Source organism: Serinus canaria, chromosome 1 (genome assembly GCF_022539315.1).
Source record: "Serinus canaria isolate serCan28SL12 chromosome 1, serCan2020, whole genome shotgun sequence".
In the NCBI taxonomy this organism is placed as follows: Eukaryota; Metazoa; Chordata; class Aves; order Passeriformes; family Fringillidae; genus Serinus; species Serinus canaria.
This window is the reverse complement of record NC_066313.1, coordinates 24,624,073-24,645,736: the sequence shown is the minus strand read 5'-3', so window position 1 is coordinate 24,645,736 and position 21,664 is coordinate 24,624,073. Positions and strand designations below refer to the sequence as shown.

General features: G+C 43.1%; 1 protein-coding gene across 2 annotated transcripts in view; it reads left to right on the top strand.

The window, feature by feature from the left end:
• GSK3B (glycogen synthase kinase 3 beta) overlaps positions 1-21,351 on the top strand; it is a 148,489-nt gene extending 127,138 nt beyond the window's left edge. The window contains exons 9-12 of one of the 2 annotated variants that reach the window (XM_009102589.4): positions 872-910; positions 3,258-3,444; positions 9,125-9,223; positions 16,230-21,351. In XM_009102589.4, the coding sequence (XP_009100837.1) occupies positions 872-910; positions 3,258-3,444; positions 9,125-9,223; positions 16,230-16,297 (393 nt within the window). In that variant the 3' untranslated portion in view covers positions 16,298-21,351. The remainder of the gene's footprint in view (positions 1-871; positions 911-3,257; positions 3,445-9,124; positions 9,224-16,229) is intronic. The other variant, XM_009102590.4, reaches the window with a different exon arrangement.
• Positions 21,352-21,664: the final 313 nt, after the last annotated feature.

The window sequence follows — 21,664 nt, the reverse complement described above, 5'->3', positions numbered from 1 at the left end:
TAAAAGACCGTAGAGGGCTTTGCTTTTATTTCTTAGGGTGTTATTCAAAAGGGAGGTGGGAGGGGACAAATTGAGGGGAAAAAAATTTCTTAAGTAACGGGTGCGACGGGTATGAGGGGGAATAAACCCGCAGTAGAAAGAAATTTAGTCCATACCCGCACTCCTGAGGTGGTACGTCCAGTTCCTGAAGAATCCTAAAGAGATAATGCCAGCAAACAAAATCCAGTGGAGGGGGAAGTCAATCCAAAATGGAGAATAATCCGCGGCGGCCTGAGGTACTCGTAGTGCACACAAATTAAAAATATCCAAATTTAAAGTATAGACCTCAGATTTTTACTTTGTCTTCAGTACAAATTACAAATTGCTAGGGATTTGGGGTTTTTTGAGAAAAAACCCAAAAACCATCCAAAAGTTTATATTGTGTGTCTGGGACAGATTTACAAGTGGGATGCATCTTTGGAGACATAATAATCTGGCCACTTGGTTCTGTGGACATTTATATCCAGGACCGAGGATTGAAAATTCCTTATTATGGCAATTTCAATTACCCTTTTAGTTCAAGTTAGAGTTTTGATTTCAATTTTTTTTATTTTTTTAGTAAATGCACTGGCATTGGAACATAAATTTCATATAGCAATGTTTCTATACTATGCCTCACCATTGCACAATCGATTTTTTTGGCATACAATGTGGTGAAGTTGGACTTGCTGCTATGGAGACTGATGTTTAAAGTTTCTAATTGTATAAACATTTACTATGTCCCCCACACCATGGATTTCTTATAATATTGGCTATATTTTTCCTTGCTGGACTATTCTCTTTTGGATTGACTACCCCTGTTTGGATTATTTCACTGCATTATCATCTTTAGGACTCGTCAGGAACAGGACATTTCACCTCAGGAGTACGGGTATGTACTTAAATATTTTTTCAAATTACTAGGCCTAGCCTTGAAAAAAAAGGAGACAAATGCTAGAAGTGGAATAATTAAGTTCAAACTACATCATTGAGGCAGGAGCCAGGTGAATGTAACACAAGCTGATAGAGATGAGATGGGCACAGACCTGTAACTTACTTCACGTGTTAGTCACCACTTGTTGCAGGGGAAGGCTGTGTGAGCCCTCCTAATGTTTCTTGGGTTTTTTCCCCTTCCTGGTTTGAAGCAGTTAGGGCAGACTTTGGGAACTGCCTACCCCAAATGACTAATTCCAGATCCAAAAGCAGGCTGAGCAGTTCATAACAGGGTTTAAGAAACATGTTAGGGTTTCAAGGACTTGAAAATGAAGAGTTTGGGTGGACAAGCAAGTACTCCTTTTACATATGTCAGATTTGTAACTGTCTGCCTACTAATTTTCTCAATATAAGGGCTTGTCATCTTTGCCTTAAGGAAATAAAACTGTTTTCTTTTTAAAATTTGTATAATGGCTTATATGTGAGCTGTACTGAGGAGAAAAACACAGTTAAGAGTGAAGTACTAAAGTTTCCAGCTGTGATAAATCAAACTTGTTAAAATATTACTGTGAAGGTGCATCAGGGAGACCTCAGTAATTTTACCTCTCCGTTAAATACAGAACAACTTCACATCTGTGGGTTTACCTCAAGACATACACATTTGTGCTACTTACTGTGTGGAGGTGGGGGGAAGTCAGAAGGCTTATTTTTTTTTTAACTGGAGACAGTCTTGGATTTTGTTCTGGTCAGGCTGTGACTTGGGAGTAATAATTACATCCTCTGTGTGCTGTGGTCACAAGCTCCGCAGGCAGTGGGCACAAAGCAGCTTCTGCTGCCTTTTCAGTAACACAGTGGTCAGTACAGGCTCTCTGCCAGCAGTGTTAAGCTAAAGCCTTTCTTTTTGTCATTATAGGCCTTGTGTGAAAACTTCTGCAGTTTGTTGTGAAATTACCTGGTAGTAGAAACAAAGTCAGGTCTTCCTGTACATGGCACCCTGACTTAGCTAGTCAGGATTCCTTGCCGCTCAAGTTAGTTAGCACAGCACACACTGCAGCAAACCCAGTGCTGTTGGCCCAGCTGGGTACCAGGGGCAGGAGATTTCAGTCGCTGCAGAACTTGGCTTTTGTGCTTGATTCTCATTCAAGAGAGCATATATGCCTGCTTTTAAACCTCCTAAAGGAGTGTCTATGCTTTTTCATCTGTGAATAACTAGCATGTCCCATGATTTTTTTTTTTTTTTTTTTAATTTCTTTTTCCCCCCTTTCTCTTCTTGGTGCTATGTGGCTTGAGTTCACACTGCACTGGTTCAAAGGCATTTTGCATTATCTCAATTTTTACCAAAAAAATGCTGGCATCAGAATTTAACACTTGTGCCCACCCTACTCCCTTTACCCCAGACTGCATTTTACCTGTAACACAGCAAGAGACAAGTGCGCGAGGAGGCCATCCAGGTCATGTACATGATTAACTCCTATTTTGCTTATAATGGAATAAGAAAGGAGCATAGAGAGTGTGGTTAGCAGTGGGTAGAACCTAGAACCATTCTTAGAGGCTTAAAACAAAGCTGCAGTTTTTGTAATCACTCAAATTGAAAATCTGTTAGACTAAAATAGTTGGTTTTCTTGACACCATTTTCAGCTGTCCTTATAAATACCAAATGTGCCGGAATTATCCCTATAAACTTACAGGAGTAGCTTGCCAGAATAAGGTCACAGCAGGAGTAACTTACAAATTGGAGCTAGACATTTCCTGCACCCCACCCGTGCTTTCCTTGTTGTTCTCCAAAGCTGAACAGCAGCCTCCATAGCAACAGTCTGACCTGCCTGCCTGCAAAAGTCCATGTTAGTTAGACTTCCTTTGCTAGCCAGAAAAACCCCAACCCAAAACCATAGCGGGGCTCTATTATATTTTTACATTCAGTGAATCCTGCTCATTTTGAACCTTCTTACCCACCTTCACTCCACCCCATATGCATGGCTGGTAGCACCTGTGTGTGTTTGTCATGATCTTTGAATGAGTTTCCCCTTCATTCTCAAAGTTGTTTTTCTGAGTGCGCTCTCATGAAGTCTCTTGCTGGCATTGCACCTTCACTCTAGTGCAAGGCGTTGCAATTAACCCTTTCTCAACCCCAGGAATGGATTTTCCCACACTTACTGCAGGACTTTGATTAGCACAAACCGCAAGTTTGTTCCAGCTTGCTGGGCAATGAGAGGTTTAATTGCTCTGACTTGCTTCTGGTCAACAAAGAGACGAGACCTAGCCAGACAACGTGTTTCTCCTTGCTTGTTTTCTCGTTGTCCCCACAGGTCTTCCGGCCCCGCACTCCCCCCGAAGCGATTGCGCTATGTAGCCGCCTGCTGGAGTACACCCCCACCGCCCGCCTGACTCCGCTGGAGGCCTGTGCGCACGCTTTCTTCGATGAACTACGGGACCCAAACGTCAAGTTACCAAACGGGCGAGATAAACCTGCACTCTTCAATTTCACCACTCAAGGTAGCCTGAGAGCATTGAAGGATCCCTTCTGTAGGAGGAAGTAGTGAGATAAATGTTGGTTGTAGAGCAGATGTTACTCCCTTGGAAGTAAAAATCTCTGAGTGGTACTAAGTTATTTAAGTAATTGCATAACCAGCTGTCCTTTTCGAAAGAAGAGGAAAGGGTCTTGAAGTTACAGGATTTTCAGAGTCTTGGTTCCTCCAATTCAGTTTTGCTGAGGTCCTGAGGGTGGTTGTTACTGGATTGCATCAGGAAGGATTACATGCTTACAGCATGTGTCTGCAGAGTATGAATATGAATAGCTCAGAGTCTGCAGCCGGGCTGATGGCTTTGTGTGAAATACCACAGTCAGTGAACCATGCAGGTTACAATATGATTTAGAGATGGACCTGCTTCTTCATACCTGAAACACCATGGCCAAGTAGTAACGTATGGTAGGTTTGGCAGAGAGGTTTGTAGTGTTCCTGCCCATTTTGATTCTGGACGCAAGATAAATACAGATGCTTTACTGTCCAGATTTAATATGCTGTACAGTTCATCTGGCATTACACTGACTCAGTTATTTAGAAACTGTAAAAATAAATGTACAACTAACTTTTTTATTTGAAGCCAGGCTGGTATCAGATTTTAAAACCATTCATCTATTTTTTTCTACAGAAGTCAGAAATGTAAAATTGCTACCCCCCAAAATAGTTTTGCCTGCCAAGACAGAACATGTGAGAAGTATGGCATACAAGTATGCTTGTAATTAATTTTGGAGCATTTTTTCTGTTGTTTTTCTTTAAGTGATTAGCTGCCAACTCTCACCCTTTGAGTAAGAATAGTTCTGTATGCATTTTCTGTTGAAAGTCTAGAAAACACCTTTTGGCCCATTTAGCGTCAATGTCATTTTTCAAACTCTTTAGTGCATGCCGTGCCCTTCTGCCCAAATGTGAAACAGCTCTCTCTCTCCTTCCACTTGTGGAGCCTTTTTATTTGGGGGGAAAAAAAAAGGCCATTTATGAAGTGTAAACACATTAAAGTGGTCAAGTAAATAGCTTGTGCTTCCAGATCACTGTCCTCTGTGCTGATTTCTATATCTGTTGTTAGAAAAGTAGTAGTTATGTTACAAGTGCTTCCTTATTCTCCTGGATTGCCTTTTGTTTTGCCCCTCTAAGGTCATCTTCAGTAGTTTCTGAAGCCATCTAAAATACTTTCGATCCCAGGATCTTAAATACAGCTTCACCCCTGTTCTTTTTGAAAGTATTGATTAATTGTTTCATGATGGCATTAAGATTGAACTTACCTACTACACAGAAACAAGGTTTTTTAAAAAGTTGGGAAGCTTTATAATGAGTCAATTCAAAATGTTTTTCTTAGGGGAAAAACAGTTCTATGTATTGGGAGTGTGTCCCTGGTTCCCCTCAAATTCTGTAGAAGCTGCTGGATAAGTTACCCTAATGCTCAAACAAGTTTAAAGCTCCTCTTTTGCCATCCTAAGGAGCTCATGTGCCCTCCCTCACAAAGCGACTCTTGGGAATGGTAAGAGAAAACAGTTCCTGTGGAGCAATTTCCTTAAGTTAAAAAAAGCAAATTTCTGTCATCTACAGGTGCCGGTTTTACCATCTATAAGGGGAAGGCAGGACACAGGCTGATCATTAATGCATTTCCAAACAAGCTCTGTTACAGGTGACCAGTCAAACTCAAAAAAAACCCCAAACCAGAGTTATTTTTAAATACTTCAATACGCTGCTTTGCACAGGGATTTGAAGAACTTTGTAGTTGATAAATATACAGCAGTCCTGACTCTGAACTCAAGATATACAAGAAGCTTTTGCTCCTTCTGTGACTACTGTTAAGTCCTAGTTCTCTGGTTTTTACTGTGCAAGGTTCCATAAAATTGGCTGCTCTAGAGCAGAAATCCCAACTGGGAAACAGATTGTTAGATGGATAATGAGTCATGTTAAGTCATCTGTGGTAATTTAAAAAGTAATGAAAGACAATTTTGTTTTAAATAGCATTTGTTTTCAACAGGCAATATTAAGTTCTAGAAGTGTTTGATTTGGCTGTATCCAGTTGCCTGAAACCCATGACTGCAGAGGGCTTGAAGGCAAAACTGTTAGAAATGACAAGATAAATCTGACCATTAAGGCATTGGACTGATTTTCAAAAAGAAATTAAACATCATACTAAATCTACTGACCTGGGCACTGATGCTGCTCAGATAGAGTCTAAAAAAAGAGCAGTGAGGGTATAGGGAAGATCAAGATCATGGTCTTTGGCAGCCACTGTAGTTGTGGGGCATGTGGGTGTTTATCTTAGAGATTAAATCTGTTGAAGAGACCATTGTCATTTGTAATGTCTTGCCTGTAAGTTTCTCTTAATTTGTTTAAATTAGCATTTTATGATAATTGAGTTCTGAAAAAGTTGTTTTGGCTAAGGAAGTGTCTCTACTAGCCACAGAGCTGCAATTCAGTTAGACTTTTAGATCTGCAAGACAAAAAGCAATTTTTCTCTTAGAAGCCACATTTTCAAATAGTCTGAAATGACTGCCATTTCGTAAACTGCTTGTAACATATCAGCAATTGTGCTACATCACAAAAGTTAATATCACTCCATGTTGGCCACTGAAGACTGTAAAATTATTTCAGTGATTCAGCACTTAGGAATGGTTATCATGCTTCTCAAAGATAAATTACTTTTTTATTTGAAGGGGGAATGCATTGGGATTTTTGTTTGTTTATATTTTTAATGACCCTAGCTTGTGATCCTTCTTTTTTTTTTTTTTTTATTTAGAGAGATATATATGCATGTGTTTATGTGTATATATAAGGAAAAGTTTGTTGTTGTGACAAAAAAACCCAAAAACATGGTAGAAGAATAATTCTTCCAGGGAATTCTTGAAGTGTTGATATATCAAGTAAAATAATACTGAAAAAGAACACTGCGCTGTTTCCCAACACCAGGCATTTTTTTGTGTTTGGAGAATGAAGGTGATCTGGTCTTCTAGAAAAATTTTCATTCCTGCTCCTTCTTGGAGATCTTAAGTGGCTGCAAATGGTATGATTTGATCAGCAGAAAGGCAGAGGTGTTCTCCCAGGTGATGTGGATAGGAGTTGGGTCTCATAAACAAATTGTGATAGCTGCTCTGTTCACATCATGATATTGAAAACTTCTGTCTAGATTGCCTTGACCACAATACCTTCTTGCAGCTGTACTGATTGTAATTAACCCAGCCTTGAATTGCACATTTGGTTTCCATAACCAGGCTACAGTTGAACACCCTGCCCAACTGTGGGGGAGATCACTAAGGACAAAGATTCTCAGTATTTTGTAGACTGCAGATAATCACAGGTCAGTCTTTCATCTCAATGTCATGAGACATTGCCATGTCTCATGCTTAGAGATGGGATAGGTGCAAAAATACATTATAGCAAAAAATTCACCAAGTTCTCAAGCAAAGCTGCTATTAAACTTCAACCAAAAGAGTCCACTTTGTTTGTATCTCCTCTGAATTGGCCTGCTTCTCTTAAGTTCAAGACATTCAGAGTATGCTGAATTTAAGAAACTTCATATCAAGAAAGATAATGTGCGGTTTGAGAAGGGAACAGGATCATAAAGTCTTCTAGACTTTTTGAAAGTTCCTTAAGGTAGCTTCAGAGAAATGGCTGCACTTACATTAAACACAACAAAAAGTCATTATTATTGCCACAATGCAAAAGGAGGTGTTCTGATAACATTAGATGAAGGAGGAATGAGAAGGGGGTGAGTGTGACTGTGCAGGGGTGGTGTTCTGTCTGATCAATTGGTTCTTGGGCTACAGCAACACTGACAGTCTGTAGCTGCACCTCGAGGCACTGTGCCGCACCAGAAGGTAGCAAGTGTCATGGGGTTTCCTTGTTTTAGTTCTACTTTTGTTTGGATCACAGCCCCATATTGTTTCGAGTGATGAGCAGAAAATAATGCAGAGGTGATAGAAACTTGCAAAAGAGCAATGTAAGGAGTAGGTTCCCAGTAACAACAGATCTGGGAAAAAAATACTAAGGGAGCAAAGTTTTCTAGCACAAAGCAGCTAATACTCAAGATAGCATTGAAGTATAGGTTTATAACTGGTGTTCCAGTTTGACATGTAAGGTTTCATGTTTCTTCAGTTTATTTTTCCACTTAAAATGGAGAGTCACAAATTCTGCATAACACTATGAATATATGAATTCTGAATTACTCCCACATGAATTGAGGATTTTGTATTTATACCCGTGCTGTGAGTACTGAGGCTTTCTAAAAGGACTGGCTAGGTCTGCTTAGACCTGAATGGAGTATTGCAAGATAGATTAGATGGGTTGCAGGTAGTGTAGCAACCTGCTTGCATTCATAAGTGCTGAAACACTATCTTAAAATGTGTAATAATAAGAGGCTTGTAATGAGGGGAGTCTTCTGCCTCTTGCCTTCCCAGCAGTAATGAAACTTAATGTAACAGCAGAGAAAAAAAAAATCAGCAAGTGGACTGCTGCTCCTTTTAGGCCCTGAGTTTAAAGTTAGCATTAAAAAATAGCAATAGCCTCTTAAAAATGAGCCCAAATAATTTGAGACTGTCCAAAAGCGCCTTACTGAACCTATGCCACGATTTGGCCGGGCTTCTGTACAGCCTGTGCTATCTGGAGATCTTGCGTAAAGAGCTGTCTGTTCTCCTGTTCTCAGTTCTCCTCCAGATGACCTCCTGGAGCTCCAAAAGTCATCAGTCTCCTTCTGTGAGGTGACTGTTCACATCCTTTTTTACCGGATGTTGCTTTCTCAGGAGACAGCCAGTCACTCCTGTTTCTGAAACAAACAGGACCTGTCTTGTCTCGGCTCAGTCCCACCTTCTGTGAGGCACTAGATTCTCTTGAAAGGGTGCCAGAAGATTGTCATTTATTGGCAGTGTGTTGCCCTTAATCCTCCCACAGTTGTGGCTGTAAGATGCTTATTTCTCATTCTGATACACACTGAAGCTATATTAGATTTGGAGCCTAAAAGACATGACTATTTTTTCCCTGGTTAATGTCTTCAGACAGAATGATTGCATCATTTTGTTGTCCGTTTAAATTGCCCAGCTGACCAATTCCCTTTGCCTTTCCCTGTCCTTTTAAAGGATACATTACCTCTTCTTGGCCTCGCTCAAGGAGACTGCTGTGAGAGATTGGTCTTGGGTTCCTGGGTCCTTGAGAAAAAATTATGCTTGAGTGAGCCAAAGAACTAATCCCTGAAGCTCTTGGAGCAACTGTTGCAGCTGCTTGCTTGCTGAACCAGTGCCCAAAGCAGCACCACTGTTATCAGCCTTCTCCCTGGGACTGATTGCAGGTGGGCTTGTGAAGAAGGGGATCCTTCTCCAGTGCTCAGAAGGAAGCAGCATTATCAGGCCATTGACAAGGTACAGGCTTGGCTGGTTCTTTGCTCACTCCCAAGCCACTGTCTTTCTCTAGGAAATAATGCCTTTGCAGCACTATATGTAGTTTTGGCAGTCTTGCTCTGGAGACTGCCTTGCTAAATATCACTGTGGTTTCCTCTCGCTGGTTGGCAAAGAAGAAAATGTAACGTGACCTTGGGCTGTAAGGGCATGTATTTCACCTGAGGTGCCGTTACAGGGGGAAACCCTAGGAGCTGATCCTGCATGTGGAGCACTTTGTGGATGATGAGCTAACTGTTTGTTCCACCTCCCCTCCAGAACTGTCAAGTAACCCATCTCTGGCTTCGGTCCTCATCCCTGCTCATGCCCGGAACCAAGCAGCTGCTTCAACCCCTACAAATGCTACAGCAGCCTCAGGTGAGACCATGCAACTGCCTGCCTCCTTCCCTCCCCATCCTCCTTCCCACTGCCTAGGCACCTTCCCTCTGCCGAGGCCCACGAGCCACCTCAGCCCACAAAGTGAACAGGGAGGAAGAGACCTGAACCTTGGTTTTGGTAGGTGGTCATTTGTGTGCCAGCTGTGGTCACCAACCCGAATCTCACCCCAAGCCACTCAAACTTGCATTTGATTGCTTTATTTGTTGGTCCTTCTCGTGGTTGGTTTGCACCTAATATCTGTGCTCTGAGCCATCCTGAAATTAACTGAGTTGGTGAATGAGTTGTGATGTCTAGAAAAAAAAGAAGCAGCTATCTCAGAGCATGGCGCCTCTGTGTAGTGTGGATGAAGAGCATTTTTCCCTAAGGGCATTGGCATCTAAAAGTCTAGTTAGGGAGTTCAGTCAGCATGCTCGCTGCCTCATCTTAGTAGTTGCAGTTGCTTCCTACTGACTTTGCTTGTGTCATCTTCAGGCACAAGGCAGATATTTTTGTGTTTTGGCCAGCACGGACTGAATTTTTTGTTTGCCTCCTGCTCTTTCTGGTTTCTGTCAGAAACCTTTTGAAAGCTCCCTGTTGGCCTTTAGCCACGCCGTATTGTATTCTGTTTCCAGTGAAAGTTTTAACGCCTGGTAATACCAGTTGGGACACTCCCAAAGAAACTCCCAGGTGCTGCAGGATGTGGCAAAGGTGATTCAGTACATGGCATTCTTCCTCTGAGTCAGCCCTGATTCAGCACACCAGAGGCTTTCTTGGCGCTTGGGCAACCAAAGGCAGGCTGTAAAACAGGTGTGCTTCCACATGTCCTGCATGCACATCAGCCCCAGCCCACAAGGGCTGTCAGCCTTTTTGCAGTGCAGGGCACTTCCTTAGCATGGGATAGCTGATGAGGAGAAGGCCTGCTTCAAAAGCTGCTCTTGAAATGTGCAGGAAAGCATTTGCTGGTTGATGTGCTGGACAGTTACCTGATATTAGATGCACTTGGTCCAGCCAGTGCTGTACAGAGAGAATTTTCATACTTTGGGACAGATGCAGCAGGTTTGAAAGATGAGATATCTCTCTGAAATGGCAGCAGCAGTAGATTAAAGGCACAACTTGTACCATTTATGTACTCTGAATTTAGGAGAAAGCAAAACTGCTATTTTCAAATGTACTATGTTTGTTTCATACACTTGGCAGTATTTTGCAAATAGTCATGTTCTCTGTTTGCCTCTTATGTGCATCTGTTGCTCAACAACAAGTGAGAAAACAGATAAAGTAGTAAAAGTGATTAAAAAGTATAAAGTACAAACATGGAAAATTATTTCAAGCCTTTCTGAAAAATATTGTTTTACCTAATATCCCTTTCATGTCTTTAAGGAGTTCTCTCCACCAAGACACAAGTCTTGAGGAATTAATGGGGTTAAGAAATCTGTTTTTACTCAGCACTTTTCAAGGGCTTGTATAGGGAGAAAATGTGTTAGTCCAAGTCCTAAATATGAAGTAGTAAAAAAAAAAGGCCAAAAAACCCCAACCGATCCCATATTATTGATGTCAACATTTTTAAAGCTTCTGTTTGCAAGCACTGCACTGAGTTGGTATATGTGCTCCTATTTGTGGTTCAGAACTAAAAATAATAACCTTGCTGATTTGAAAGAAATTGTGAAATTAAGTTTTGTATTGCACAGCTCTGGCTTTCTACAGTTGGTTGTTTCCTACATGATGTGGGTTTCTCACAGCAGGTGGTGGGAATGTCATCAGAGTTATGATGTTTAGGATTAGGTCCTGTTGAGGTTCTTTTAATCTGTTTTGCTTTGCATGCTGATGCTACACTTAGCAAGAGATTTTCATACAAGGAGTCCCTTCTTTCTCTATACCCCCTGCACCTCCCAGATCAGTAAATGTTAAGTTCCTCAGTATCTGCTAAAGCAGTGTGGGAGCAAGTCTCCCAGCTAACCCAGGGCATCCTGACAGGCAGGAGACTTCTCTGCAAAACGTTGGTGTGAGTAAGCAGAACAGGTTCAGAAACTGCTTTTCTGAGTGACGATGATGCAGCAAAATGTAGCTCTCAAAGCAATAAAGGGAAGAGCAAATATATAACTGTAATTCACATTACTAGTGCATAACTTGTGCCCCTCTCTGGCAAGCAGTGTTAAAAAGCCATGTTTGTTGTCAATTTCCTCTTCTCTTGAGGCAAAGCTGTACTTTCTCTAGTAATGGAACCTGGCTTTGCAGAGGGAGTGTGTAGCCTTGCTGCTCTGGCATTACTAAATTCTCCTAAACATTTATGAGAAACACTCTGACATAGTGGCATGTATAAAGCAAAGTGTAGGCAAAAAAAAGATGAGATTTACTGGCCCCTGCTTGAAATGATGTGCTAGCTTTCTGTGAATTATGCTGGCCATTGATGAAAAAGGCCAGTGCAGTTGTATTCCCAGGGATGGCTAGAGGAGGAAGAGGATGCTTTTATAACTGTGCAGCCGCAGCATCTAAGAGGGGAGCCTGCAGACCAAGCTGAATGCAGTGTGTATCTGCTTGTGTGACTACGTTTTTCTTCTGGATCAGCCAGCAGTAGTACCTACCTCTCTTTAGTCAGTGTTAAGATGGAAAGAGCATAATTGCCATCTACAGGGAGATTGTGCCAGCAGGGATTCTGGGGTCATCGTCTTAGGCATCCCGCTGCGTTGATCCCGTGTAATCCCAAATGCAATGGTGTGACTGAACTTTCAGCAACAAAACAGATTAGAGCTGGTGTTACCTGCCAGTGTGTTGTAGTTGAAAAACACCACAGTGCTCCATTAAAGAAGATTTAGTGCATTTGTGGGATTCACATTGAAGGAATTTTAAAGAACTTGAATTTCTTAACCAGGAGAAGATGGGCAAGCAATTCTCTCAGAGTTCTACAAGCTCAGAACAGGGTTGAATCCATGACAAGAGAAGTAAAACTTGCCCATTTTGACAGGTTTGCTCAGAGTCTGGATTTCTACATCCATAGGCAGGCACAATATGAAAACCAGGCTATCCTCCTCCTTCCACTTGTTTCCTCATGCTGTGAGGATTCCCAGGCTGGTGGTAGCTTTGTTTCTGTGTCTTTGCAGATGAGCAGCACAGCCTGTCAGCATCACAAATGCACCCAGCTAATGCTGTCAGCAGTGCTAATGGGCTTTCTCAGTCTGAGCTGGTGTCTCTGTCGCTCTCTGAACTGTAGCCTGTCCTTCCCTTTCAGGAGGTTTTTAAGGAGTGTCACATACCCTCCAAGAAAGCTGAGGCACTCCTTAGAGGGAAAAGCTGAATTAAAAGAAGTTCTCTATAATGATGAGAGAAGCTTTTGCCCTCTGTTTGAAAGAACTTTTGGAAGCAGCTAGCACTTAAACCCTGATGACGCTTCTTTGCCTGCACAGGCAGAGGTGTCAGGCAGTGGTCCAGGACATAGAGGCTGCCCTGACCTTGAGCTGTGTGGCACTTGTCTGTCCTATGCCACAAAGCTGCATGCCAGCTCCTAGCTGTGCTCCCCAGGAGGGCTTTGCTATCCTCTGTCAGCATTGCTGAGGGCCTAGATTTCCTTCTCTTAGGCCCAAATACAGATTCCTTCATTCTTAGGCCCAAATGAATGTCCAGAGAACCTCATACTCCAGTTGTGCTCTTTTTCTGGTGCTTGAGCAAAGTGATGCTGGAATAAGCCCCCCTTTGTTCCTCAAATGTCCTGTTGAAGCACAGTCAACAAGTAAGCTGAAATGTTAAAATACTGCATTTTCTTGCAGGCTTGGAGCCAGGGCAGCCTTGAGCTTACTCTTTCAGCCTTAAGGACTCTGTCCCAGCCTGGGGGGACTTCTCTATTCTATATGTATATATTGTTGTGAAAAGCCCCAAGAAAATGTTCTTGGCCTGCATCACCTGATTTATTTTAACATGTGGCATATGTATTTCTCAGGAACTCCCCTGTTACAGTGATGACAGAAAACGAGTGTATGTTACATGAAGTAGCTCTATCCCCTCTTTTTTTCTTTATCTCTGTGTAGTAGCAATGTAATGATAACAATTTCAGCCTCTACTGTCTTCAGGAAATTGAGATCAAAAGACATGTTTCATTTCAGCAAATGAAATGTGAGCATTTTTGTACACATACAGAGAAATCCTTTGCCAACAGTATAGACTCCAGCTGGACTGCTCGCATCAGGTGCTGCCAGCAGATGTTGCATTAACTGCAGTTTATCCATACTTGAAAATTAATCTAGAACATGCATAGTCAGAGTTTAAAGTGTAGAAACTATTATCTGGCTAGCTGGGTCACTTCTGTTTTCTGTGGTCATTTTTGGTCTGCATGCATGTGGGATTTGGGAATTGCTCCTTCAGGGAAATTCTCCACGTAGGAGGGTGTCTCTCCTGCAAGACCAGCTTCCCACATAACACTGGTACTGTTGTCATGCTGCCTTGGTGCTTTAATTGCATGAGCTTTGTTTTTGTCATGGTGGTCATTCCTTTGTAAAGGAGGGGATGCAATTAATTTGGGGTCAGATGAAAGGGAATCAGAAACTCCCAGGGCAGTCATCTGGCATCCTCTGCCCACAGGATGATTTGTCTTTCTTCCCACACATTCCTTGCAGCATTTCCTTTTCAAATAGGCATCACCCTCTCTTCCCACTTGTCAGTTGTGTTTCTGGATGCTGCTGATTGTTTGATTTCCTATTTTTGTAGCTGTTGTCAATGTTACTTAATTTGTGACTCAGCAAGTGCTGCCCATTTCTAGCCAGCATGTTGGCAGACTGGAGGGAAGGGATGCCATCCAGAGGGACCTTGGAAGGCTTGAGGGGGGCCTGTGTGAAACTCCCTGAGTTCAACAGGACCAAGACCTGCCCCTGGGTCAGGGCACCCCAGGCACAAATACAGGCCAGGCAAAGAATGGATTGAGGGCAGCCGTGAGGAGGAGGATTTGGGGGTGTTGGTTGATGAGAGGTTGGACATGAGTTGACAACATCTAGTTCTAGCCCAGAAAGCCAAATGTATCCTGGGCTGCATCAAAAGCAGCTTGGGCAGCAGGTCAGGAGAGGTGATTCTGCCCCTCACTCTGGTCTGTGATACCCCACCTGAAGGGCTGTGCCCAGCTCTGTGGCCACCAGCATAAGGATGTGAACCTGCTGGAGCAAGTCCAGAGGAAGGTGATTAGATTATCACGGCCTGGAGTGCCTCTCTCTTGAGAGAGTTGTGACTGTTCAGCCCAGAGAAGAGAAGGCTCTGGGAAAACCATATAGGAAACTTCCAGGACCTAAAGGAGGCCTACAAGAGAGACAGGAAAGGTCTTTTTACAAGGACATGAAGTGTTAGGACAAGGGGAAATGGGTTCACTCTGAAACAGGATAGGTTTAGATAAGGAAGAAATTTTTTACTGTGAGACTGATGAGGCACTGGCACAGGTTGTCCAGAAAATCTGTGGCTGCCCCTGGAACTGTTCAAGGCCAGGATGGATGGGACTTTGGGAAATCTGCTCTAGTGGGAGGTGTCCCTGGCCTTGGCCATTAAGTTGGAACTGGGTGTTTTTTAAGGTCCCTTCCGAGCCAAAGCGGTCCATGATTCAGTTCATTGCCTTTGTTTGTGGCTGTGCTCAGGTAAGTGTAGCTGAAGAGGAGGGGGTTTGGCTAACAGGTGACTGTAGAGCATTGCCCAGCTCGTCTGTGATGGAGAAGTGTTACTGTGCACCCAGCACCCACCGGTGGGTTTTGTCATGTCTGGTAATTCCTGCTCGACACACCGCCCTTCAGGCTGAGGTCACCCAATATGTTCTTTCATTTTAGAAACCTTTTCCATGTGTCTTTTCAAATACATGGTTTGCCCAGTCTGCCCTCTTCTGTACCGAGATAATAAGTCTTTCTGATTTTCTTTCCTGTTGCAGTATCAATAGCTTTGAAGTTAATCTTATGAATTTCACCCACCACTTAATTTACTGACAGTCTCTTGGAGAAAACCTCATTTAATACCTCTTTCCCATCCTGTATTTTACACGTTTAGGTGTTTACCTACTTATAGATAAGTATCTTATAGTCTTTCTGATTTGGCTAATTAGATACTATATAGAATGGATCCAGGTGAAATTGATGCGGTTTTTTTCCCCCTACCTATTCTTCTAATACTAAGAATAGTTTCTAGAGGAAGTTCCTGATGCATGCAGCTGATGAAAACACAGTTACAGTTAATTTCCTTTTGGTATTTCTTTGCAAACCCTCTGTTTTCTTGAAATGCACTTTGACACGTGCCCTTGATCCTGTGACTTGTCTCTCTGTGAAGCACTGTCCCTCCCTGAGAAGGTGTTAGACGCATTTACTGCAGAGATCCAATCCTCTAACATATCATGTGCTTGCATAAACCTCATTACTGGCTTCAGGCCTTGATGTTAAGCTGCTTCAGCAGTTCAGAGAGTGGCAGATCCAACTTGGGTTGAGCAACAGCAACAGACTTGAAAGACTTTCTCAGGCAACAAGTGCATGAATTGCACATTGGCACACCAGCTGTTTCTGCCAGAGGAGCAGGCTTGTCACATTCCTTGTCTGCGCTCATTCACACAACTAACAGGCAGACTTATTGTAAGAAGGACTAACTAACAGTGTGAAACTTTGACATTCACCAATGTGAAACCTTATAGTGACCACAGACACTGGTGTTGCCTTTGGCAATGCCAGTGTGCCTTGTCCTGCAGTTACGGGATGTGACACGGGCGACTTCGCACTGCGCAGCCAGTGTCACAAAGTGCAGAACCGGCTGGAGCCCAGCCCGCAGCCCTCAGCCCTCCAGGTCGCTTTTGCCCTGCTTAAAGACCATCTTCCATCTTTCCCCACATTGGATTGTTCCTTCTGCATGTCCTGAAGTCAGCGCAGTCATCCTAACCAAACACCTTCTAGGTGGGAGTTGTGGGTTTCCCCTTGTGGAGAATGTCATAGCTGTTGTTTCCAATGTGTCTCTGTTTTGGAGGTAATGCTGGTTGTTTTTTCTCTCTCCCCTTCTTGTTTGTTGTTTGCAGATGTTAATGCAGGAGAACGAGTTCAGACCAATAGTGTAGCTACAGCATCAGCCTCCAACTCCACCTGAACCAGTACCAAGCAGCCAGCTGCACAGGAAAAATCACCAGTAATTTGAGTCTTGCTCAGCAACACTGGTCACATTTGGAAAGAAAATTAAAAAGAGGAAAAAAAAATCCAACAAAACAACAAACCAACCAACCTGTTCATTTTAGTGTTCAATTTTTTATTATTATTATTGTTGTTCTTATTTAACCTTGTAAAATATCTATAAATACAAACCAGTTTCATTGTATTCTCACTCTGCAGGGTGTCCAGGGCAGGGGACTAGGTGGGGGGAGGAGGGAAAGCGGAGCAATACAACACACCAATGTCTCCCCTCGACAATCTCTTCATGTTGGAAGTTTGCTGTTGTGTACTTCAGAACCAGGACTCTTGCCTCATACCCCCTCCCACAACAGAAAGAAGGAAAAAAACGAAACAAACAAATCCCAAACCTCATTCTCTGCTGAAGTTCTTTTTTTTTTTTACCCTCTTTTTTTATTTTCTTTTTAAGTGAAGTTTCGGACTTTGATGTAGTGCACAGCTTGAATTTGGTCGGGAGCTTAGCAGAGGTCATTCAACAGAGCTCAGTGTTTCTTGTCAGCAAATCCATATCCCAGGTTATCTGAAGAACTGCCCTGGCTCGGGACAGGGAGCAGGCGACGTGGTAGGAAAATAGGTTGCCATGGGGTGGGGGGGAGGGTTTGCCATGTGTCTAAGGCTTGAACCGCTAGCGGAAGCCTTTCATTTTAAAAATCAGTGCTAGTGATGAGGAAATCTGCAGCTTCATGTGGGAAAAGTCTTGCCCAAGTGGGTGATATATAATATAATACACACACATGCACGAACGGCAGCGGTCGGCTCTGCCGAGGCATCCCCTTTGCCCAGCCGGAGCTCCTGCTTTCCGTGTCTTGGGCCGGCTCCCAGCTTCAGCAGAGAAGAGTGGACGAACAAAATCCTCGGCAGGGGCGCCTAGCTGGTGGATGGATGTTAAGGGACTTTTTGGAAAGTGGCCACTGTGAAAGTGTGTTTGGATAGGTTTTTTCTCTCCCCACCCCTCCTTGGCTCTTGATGTGAACAGGCTTCCCTTTCCTAAGGTGCATACAGGAAAAGGACACCAGGGTTTATAATGTGAACTGTAACAGGCTACTGGTTTATTTTGTAATACTTTTTTTTTTAACTGCACTTTTAACTTGCAGGATGCCACATTCTCTGATAGTTCTGATTTTAAATCCACAGGTAGAATCTGTATTTAATTTTCATCTTTTTTAACCTCTTGCTTTTTCTTTTTTTTTTTTTTTTGATCTCTATTTATTGATGCGTGTTGCCACGTCGCCATTATGTTTTTACATTGGTAGAATATTGAAATACACATCCGAATGCTCTTGACGGTAATTTGTACCTGCTGACTTGTAGGAAAGCTGGCTCTATATGAGTGTGTGTGTATATATATTATATAAATATATACATGTATACATAGATACAATACTGCTTTTTTTATTTTGTCGACGATCTTGAATCGGTCTGACTGAAGCGTGAGGTGAATGCTTGTTCTAGTCCATCAGTTCAGGGTCCAGGTTTCCTCCCTGCGACGGCGTGCGGTGCGAGCATCCACGTCTCTCTTCCTGAAGTCAAAGCAATATTCCTTGCGAAAGGGTCAGGTGAGCGGCCGGATGCAGCCCCGGCGCGGAATCGAGACTTTCGGAGACCTGATCTTGTGGTAGGCTTGTGGTTGGTGTCCGCTCCAGCCTTATCCTTCTTCAGAGAAACTGTAGTCGCCTTTGGTGCTTACCGAGCCGTTCCTCGACCCGCGGATCTCTAAGGCAAGCAGTTGCTTTTCGGGAACACGCGGAACCTCGTGTGGCCCGGGGGGAACCGGCAGTAGCGGCTTTGGAAGCTCGGCCGCCGCAGGGGCGGCAGGGGCTTGGTCACGAGCTCGGTGTGTTTCTTCTTGTACCTTTTGTGCTGTTGACGTGGGATTTTTTGGAAACTGTCTCTTAGCAGCCCTGGAACTGATAAAAGCTCTGCCCTCTCCCTCCTGCCTGGCACGCGGTGGGTTTGGGGATGCAGGAGCTGATTGAAGAGGTGAGTGACCACCTACCATGAAACCAATAAACCCTCAAGTTATACCACTCGGCGATTTGCTGTTGGGCACACACACACAAAAAAAGGTTTTAAAGCTTTTTTGCATTCTGGCTTGCTGCAAAGGAAAGCACACCCACGTTGAGAAACAAGGCTTTCCAAATCCCTACCTGCAACTTAATAGAAAGGGCTGAAGAGCGTCTTAAGACATGCGCTCGGCTAGTCAGTGTCCTGAAAGGTAAGTGAAGGGGCTTGGTTGACCCAGTGATCCAAATTCATGCAGGAGACTCAAAAAGTAGGACAGTGGCAGGGTATGGATCTGCTGTATAGACAAGACTGCTGAAGCGTTGGCCACAGGCGCTGTTACTTGGAGGCAGTAAATTACAGACTCTTTAAAAAAAAAAAAAAAAAGTAATAAAAATATATTGAAGAAAAAATGCTGCTTGTGCCAGGACATGTGGCTTTTCTTTTTCATTTTTTTGTTAAAGACTGGCGGAGGGGAGTCAGAGCGTTTCTCTCTGGTTTTGTGGCTGTGCCGGCGTCTGTGTGTGTCTCGTGTGTGTGTTAGGCTGGGGGGAGGGTCAGGGGTGCCCCTCTGGTTTTATTTCTGTTTTCAAGGATCATAGCAGGATCACACACTCTTTTATACAAGTTAGATCCAGGTCTTTGAACAACCTTTTTTTGTAAATAAGAAAAAAAAAAAAAAAAACACAGAAAAATAACAACAAAAAACAAAGCTCCTCACCAAATTCAAGCTTGTACATTATTATTTTTGGTTGTTTTTGAATTTTGAGTTTTATTGTTTTGTATGTAAATATGTGGACCCAGGAACTGTTATTAATGAGCAAAAAGTTACCGTTCAGGGCAGTGATTCTGTTTAATAATCAGACAAAATGTAGACGAGCTTTTTAAAGCCATATAGTTTTAACTCTGTACAGTAGGTACCGGCCTGTATTATTGTAACAATAACTCTAGCGATGTATAGTGTATCTATATAGTTTGGAGTGCCTTCGCTTCCATGATTTTTTGAATTTTATTTCCCTTTTATTTTTTTCTCCTCCTCCTTTATTAACAATGTTTCCTACCCCAAACCTACATCTTTGCTCCCCCCTCCCCACCCCGCTTTCTAACTCTTTGAGTGCTGTAAGGTTTCGGTGATACCCTGATTGGTAGCGGATCGAAAAGAAACCATCTCCACCGTCATTCATTTCATTGGAGCCGTGGCTTTGTTCTGGGAGTCTCCAAGGTGCCCACCCTGCTCTCCTCCTCCCACTAGCAGCAGCTGGTTTCATTTGGACCCTTGCCCTAGCAGCCCATTTAGATCTTGCTTGTCTCTCCCCTCAACCCTGTACCCAGGAGCATCTGGGCAGCGGCAGCTTCCAGGAGGCTCGGCCTTCCCACCCTCGCTGTGTCTGTGCCGGGGGCAGCGGCGAGTGGAAAGGGTCCCCAGGGAGGGAAAACCCCACATCCTGCAGGGTTGCTGCGCTTGGAGGCGTTTGGCATTTGGGCATCGCCGTAGGAGACTGTTGCGGTGGTTTTTTCTGCCGGGAGGACTTTCTGTTCCCTTTCTTCTCCCTATTTTTCCCCCACATCCTTCCCTGAAGTCACTTTTATTTACTTGAGATAAGTTTAACATGACTCTTGATTTCTTGTGCCCAGCACGAAGGCCTTGTTTCTAAAACTAGTTTGCTTGTGTTTTACTACCTTGTTAGTATTCCACATAAGATTGTCTTGAATGGGAAAACACGTAACTCTTTACCAAACCAAAGGTTGCTGTTTTATTTCGAAGCATCTCGTGTTCATTCCAGTGAAGCAGAGGCTGCACTTTCTTTCTGGTGACACGAAGGTCAGTGATGCCAAGCTGTTGGTGACAGTCTGCTCAGAGCTGTCCCTCTCTTCTTTTACACTCTTTCGGGCTTCTTTTTTAACCCAGTGTGGTCTTGATGCGTCCTTTGCATCAGCCCTGCCGTAGTGGGTCCTTGAGCCGGGCTGGGTCACAGTCTGTCTCCCCTGATGGACGCTCAATCAAGACACTGGTGTTCTCTACTATTAAACTTATCTACCTTGCTAGGGAAAAAGAAAAAAAAAATTACCTGCAAAAGAAAATTGACTGGTAGAAGACCCCTGAACACTCTGTCCCCTTATTTCGAAGCCAAGCTTTACCTAAAATAATGGCAGGTGCCTGCGACTTGCAACCTAAAATTCCCCCCCAGTTTTCAGTACTTGGAAAAGCAGAAGTCAAGCAGCCTGTCAGACTCGTACTCCTGTACTAGGAACCTCAGCCACCGCGGAGCAAAAGGAAAAGCCGGTGAGGAAAAGCACAGTAGGGTATTCGGTCCGGACTCTGCCTTCCGGAGACTGCCAGCGGGTACCCCTGGGGTGGCAGCTGATTTCCACAGGGCTCTCGGCCGGTTATGGTCGTAGTTGGCTTCGTTTTGCAACACTGCAATAATGGCAAAACGACAGGAAAGGAAAACAGTACCTAAGGGGTTAGCTCGAGAAAAGTAGCTTCCTTGTGTTGGTCTTTCTCAATTTATTTTTAATATATATATATAAAATATATTTATATATATATAATTTGCTTGCCTGTAAAATTTGCGTTCATTAATGTGTTGCTGATGGATCACTTGGGCCTGTACACACCAATTAGTGTGACCACTTCCATCTTAAAAACAGAAATCTAAATATATATATATTAAGGACTGTGGGTTGTATACAAACTATTGCATACACTTGTGCAAATCTGTCTTGATTTAAAGGAAAAGCAAAACCTGTATAACATTATTACTACTTGAATGCCTCTGTGACTGATTTTTTTTTTTCATTTTAAATATAAACTTTTTTTGTGGAAAGTATGCTTAATGTTTTATTATTTCCCCCGCCCCATTCCCCTTGTAAATACGTTTTGTTCTGTGTGACTCGGTTCGGAAATAGTTAACTGGTACTGTAATTTGCATTAAATAAAAAGTAGGTTAGCCTGGAAATGAAATTTAAAAAATACCAAGTGTGTGGTCTTTATTTCAAAAAATTGCCCTATTCTTCCTCCTCCTCTCTCCCTTCTCTGACCCTTGTTCCTCACCCTCATGCCTCTTTCCACTCTGCGAGAATAGGTGGACGTGAATCTTTGTAATAATAAAAAAAAATCTCAAGAAACGAGCATGTTTTCTTAAATGAGCTATGTTATTCCATGCTATTTTTAAAGAGATGCCAGCTTGTCTATGATACCATTTGATTTGATGGAGAGAGGAACCCTGGGACATAAATATTTCAAATTGAAACCAACCAATCTTCCTTTACCGTCCACCTATGGATA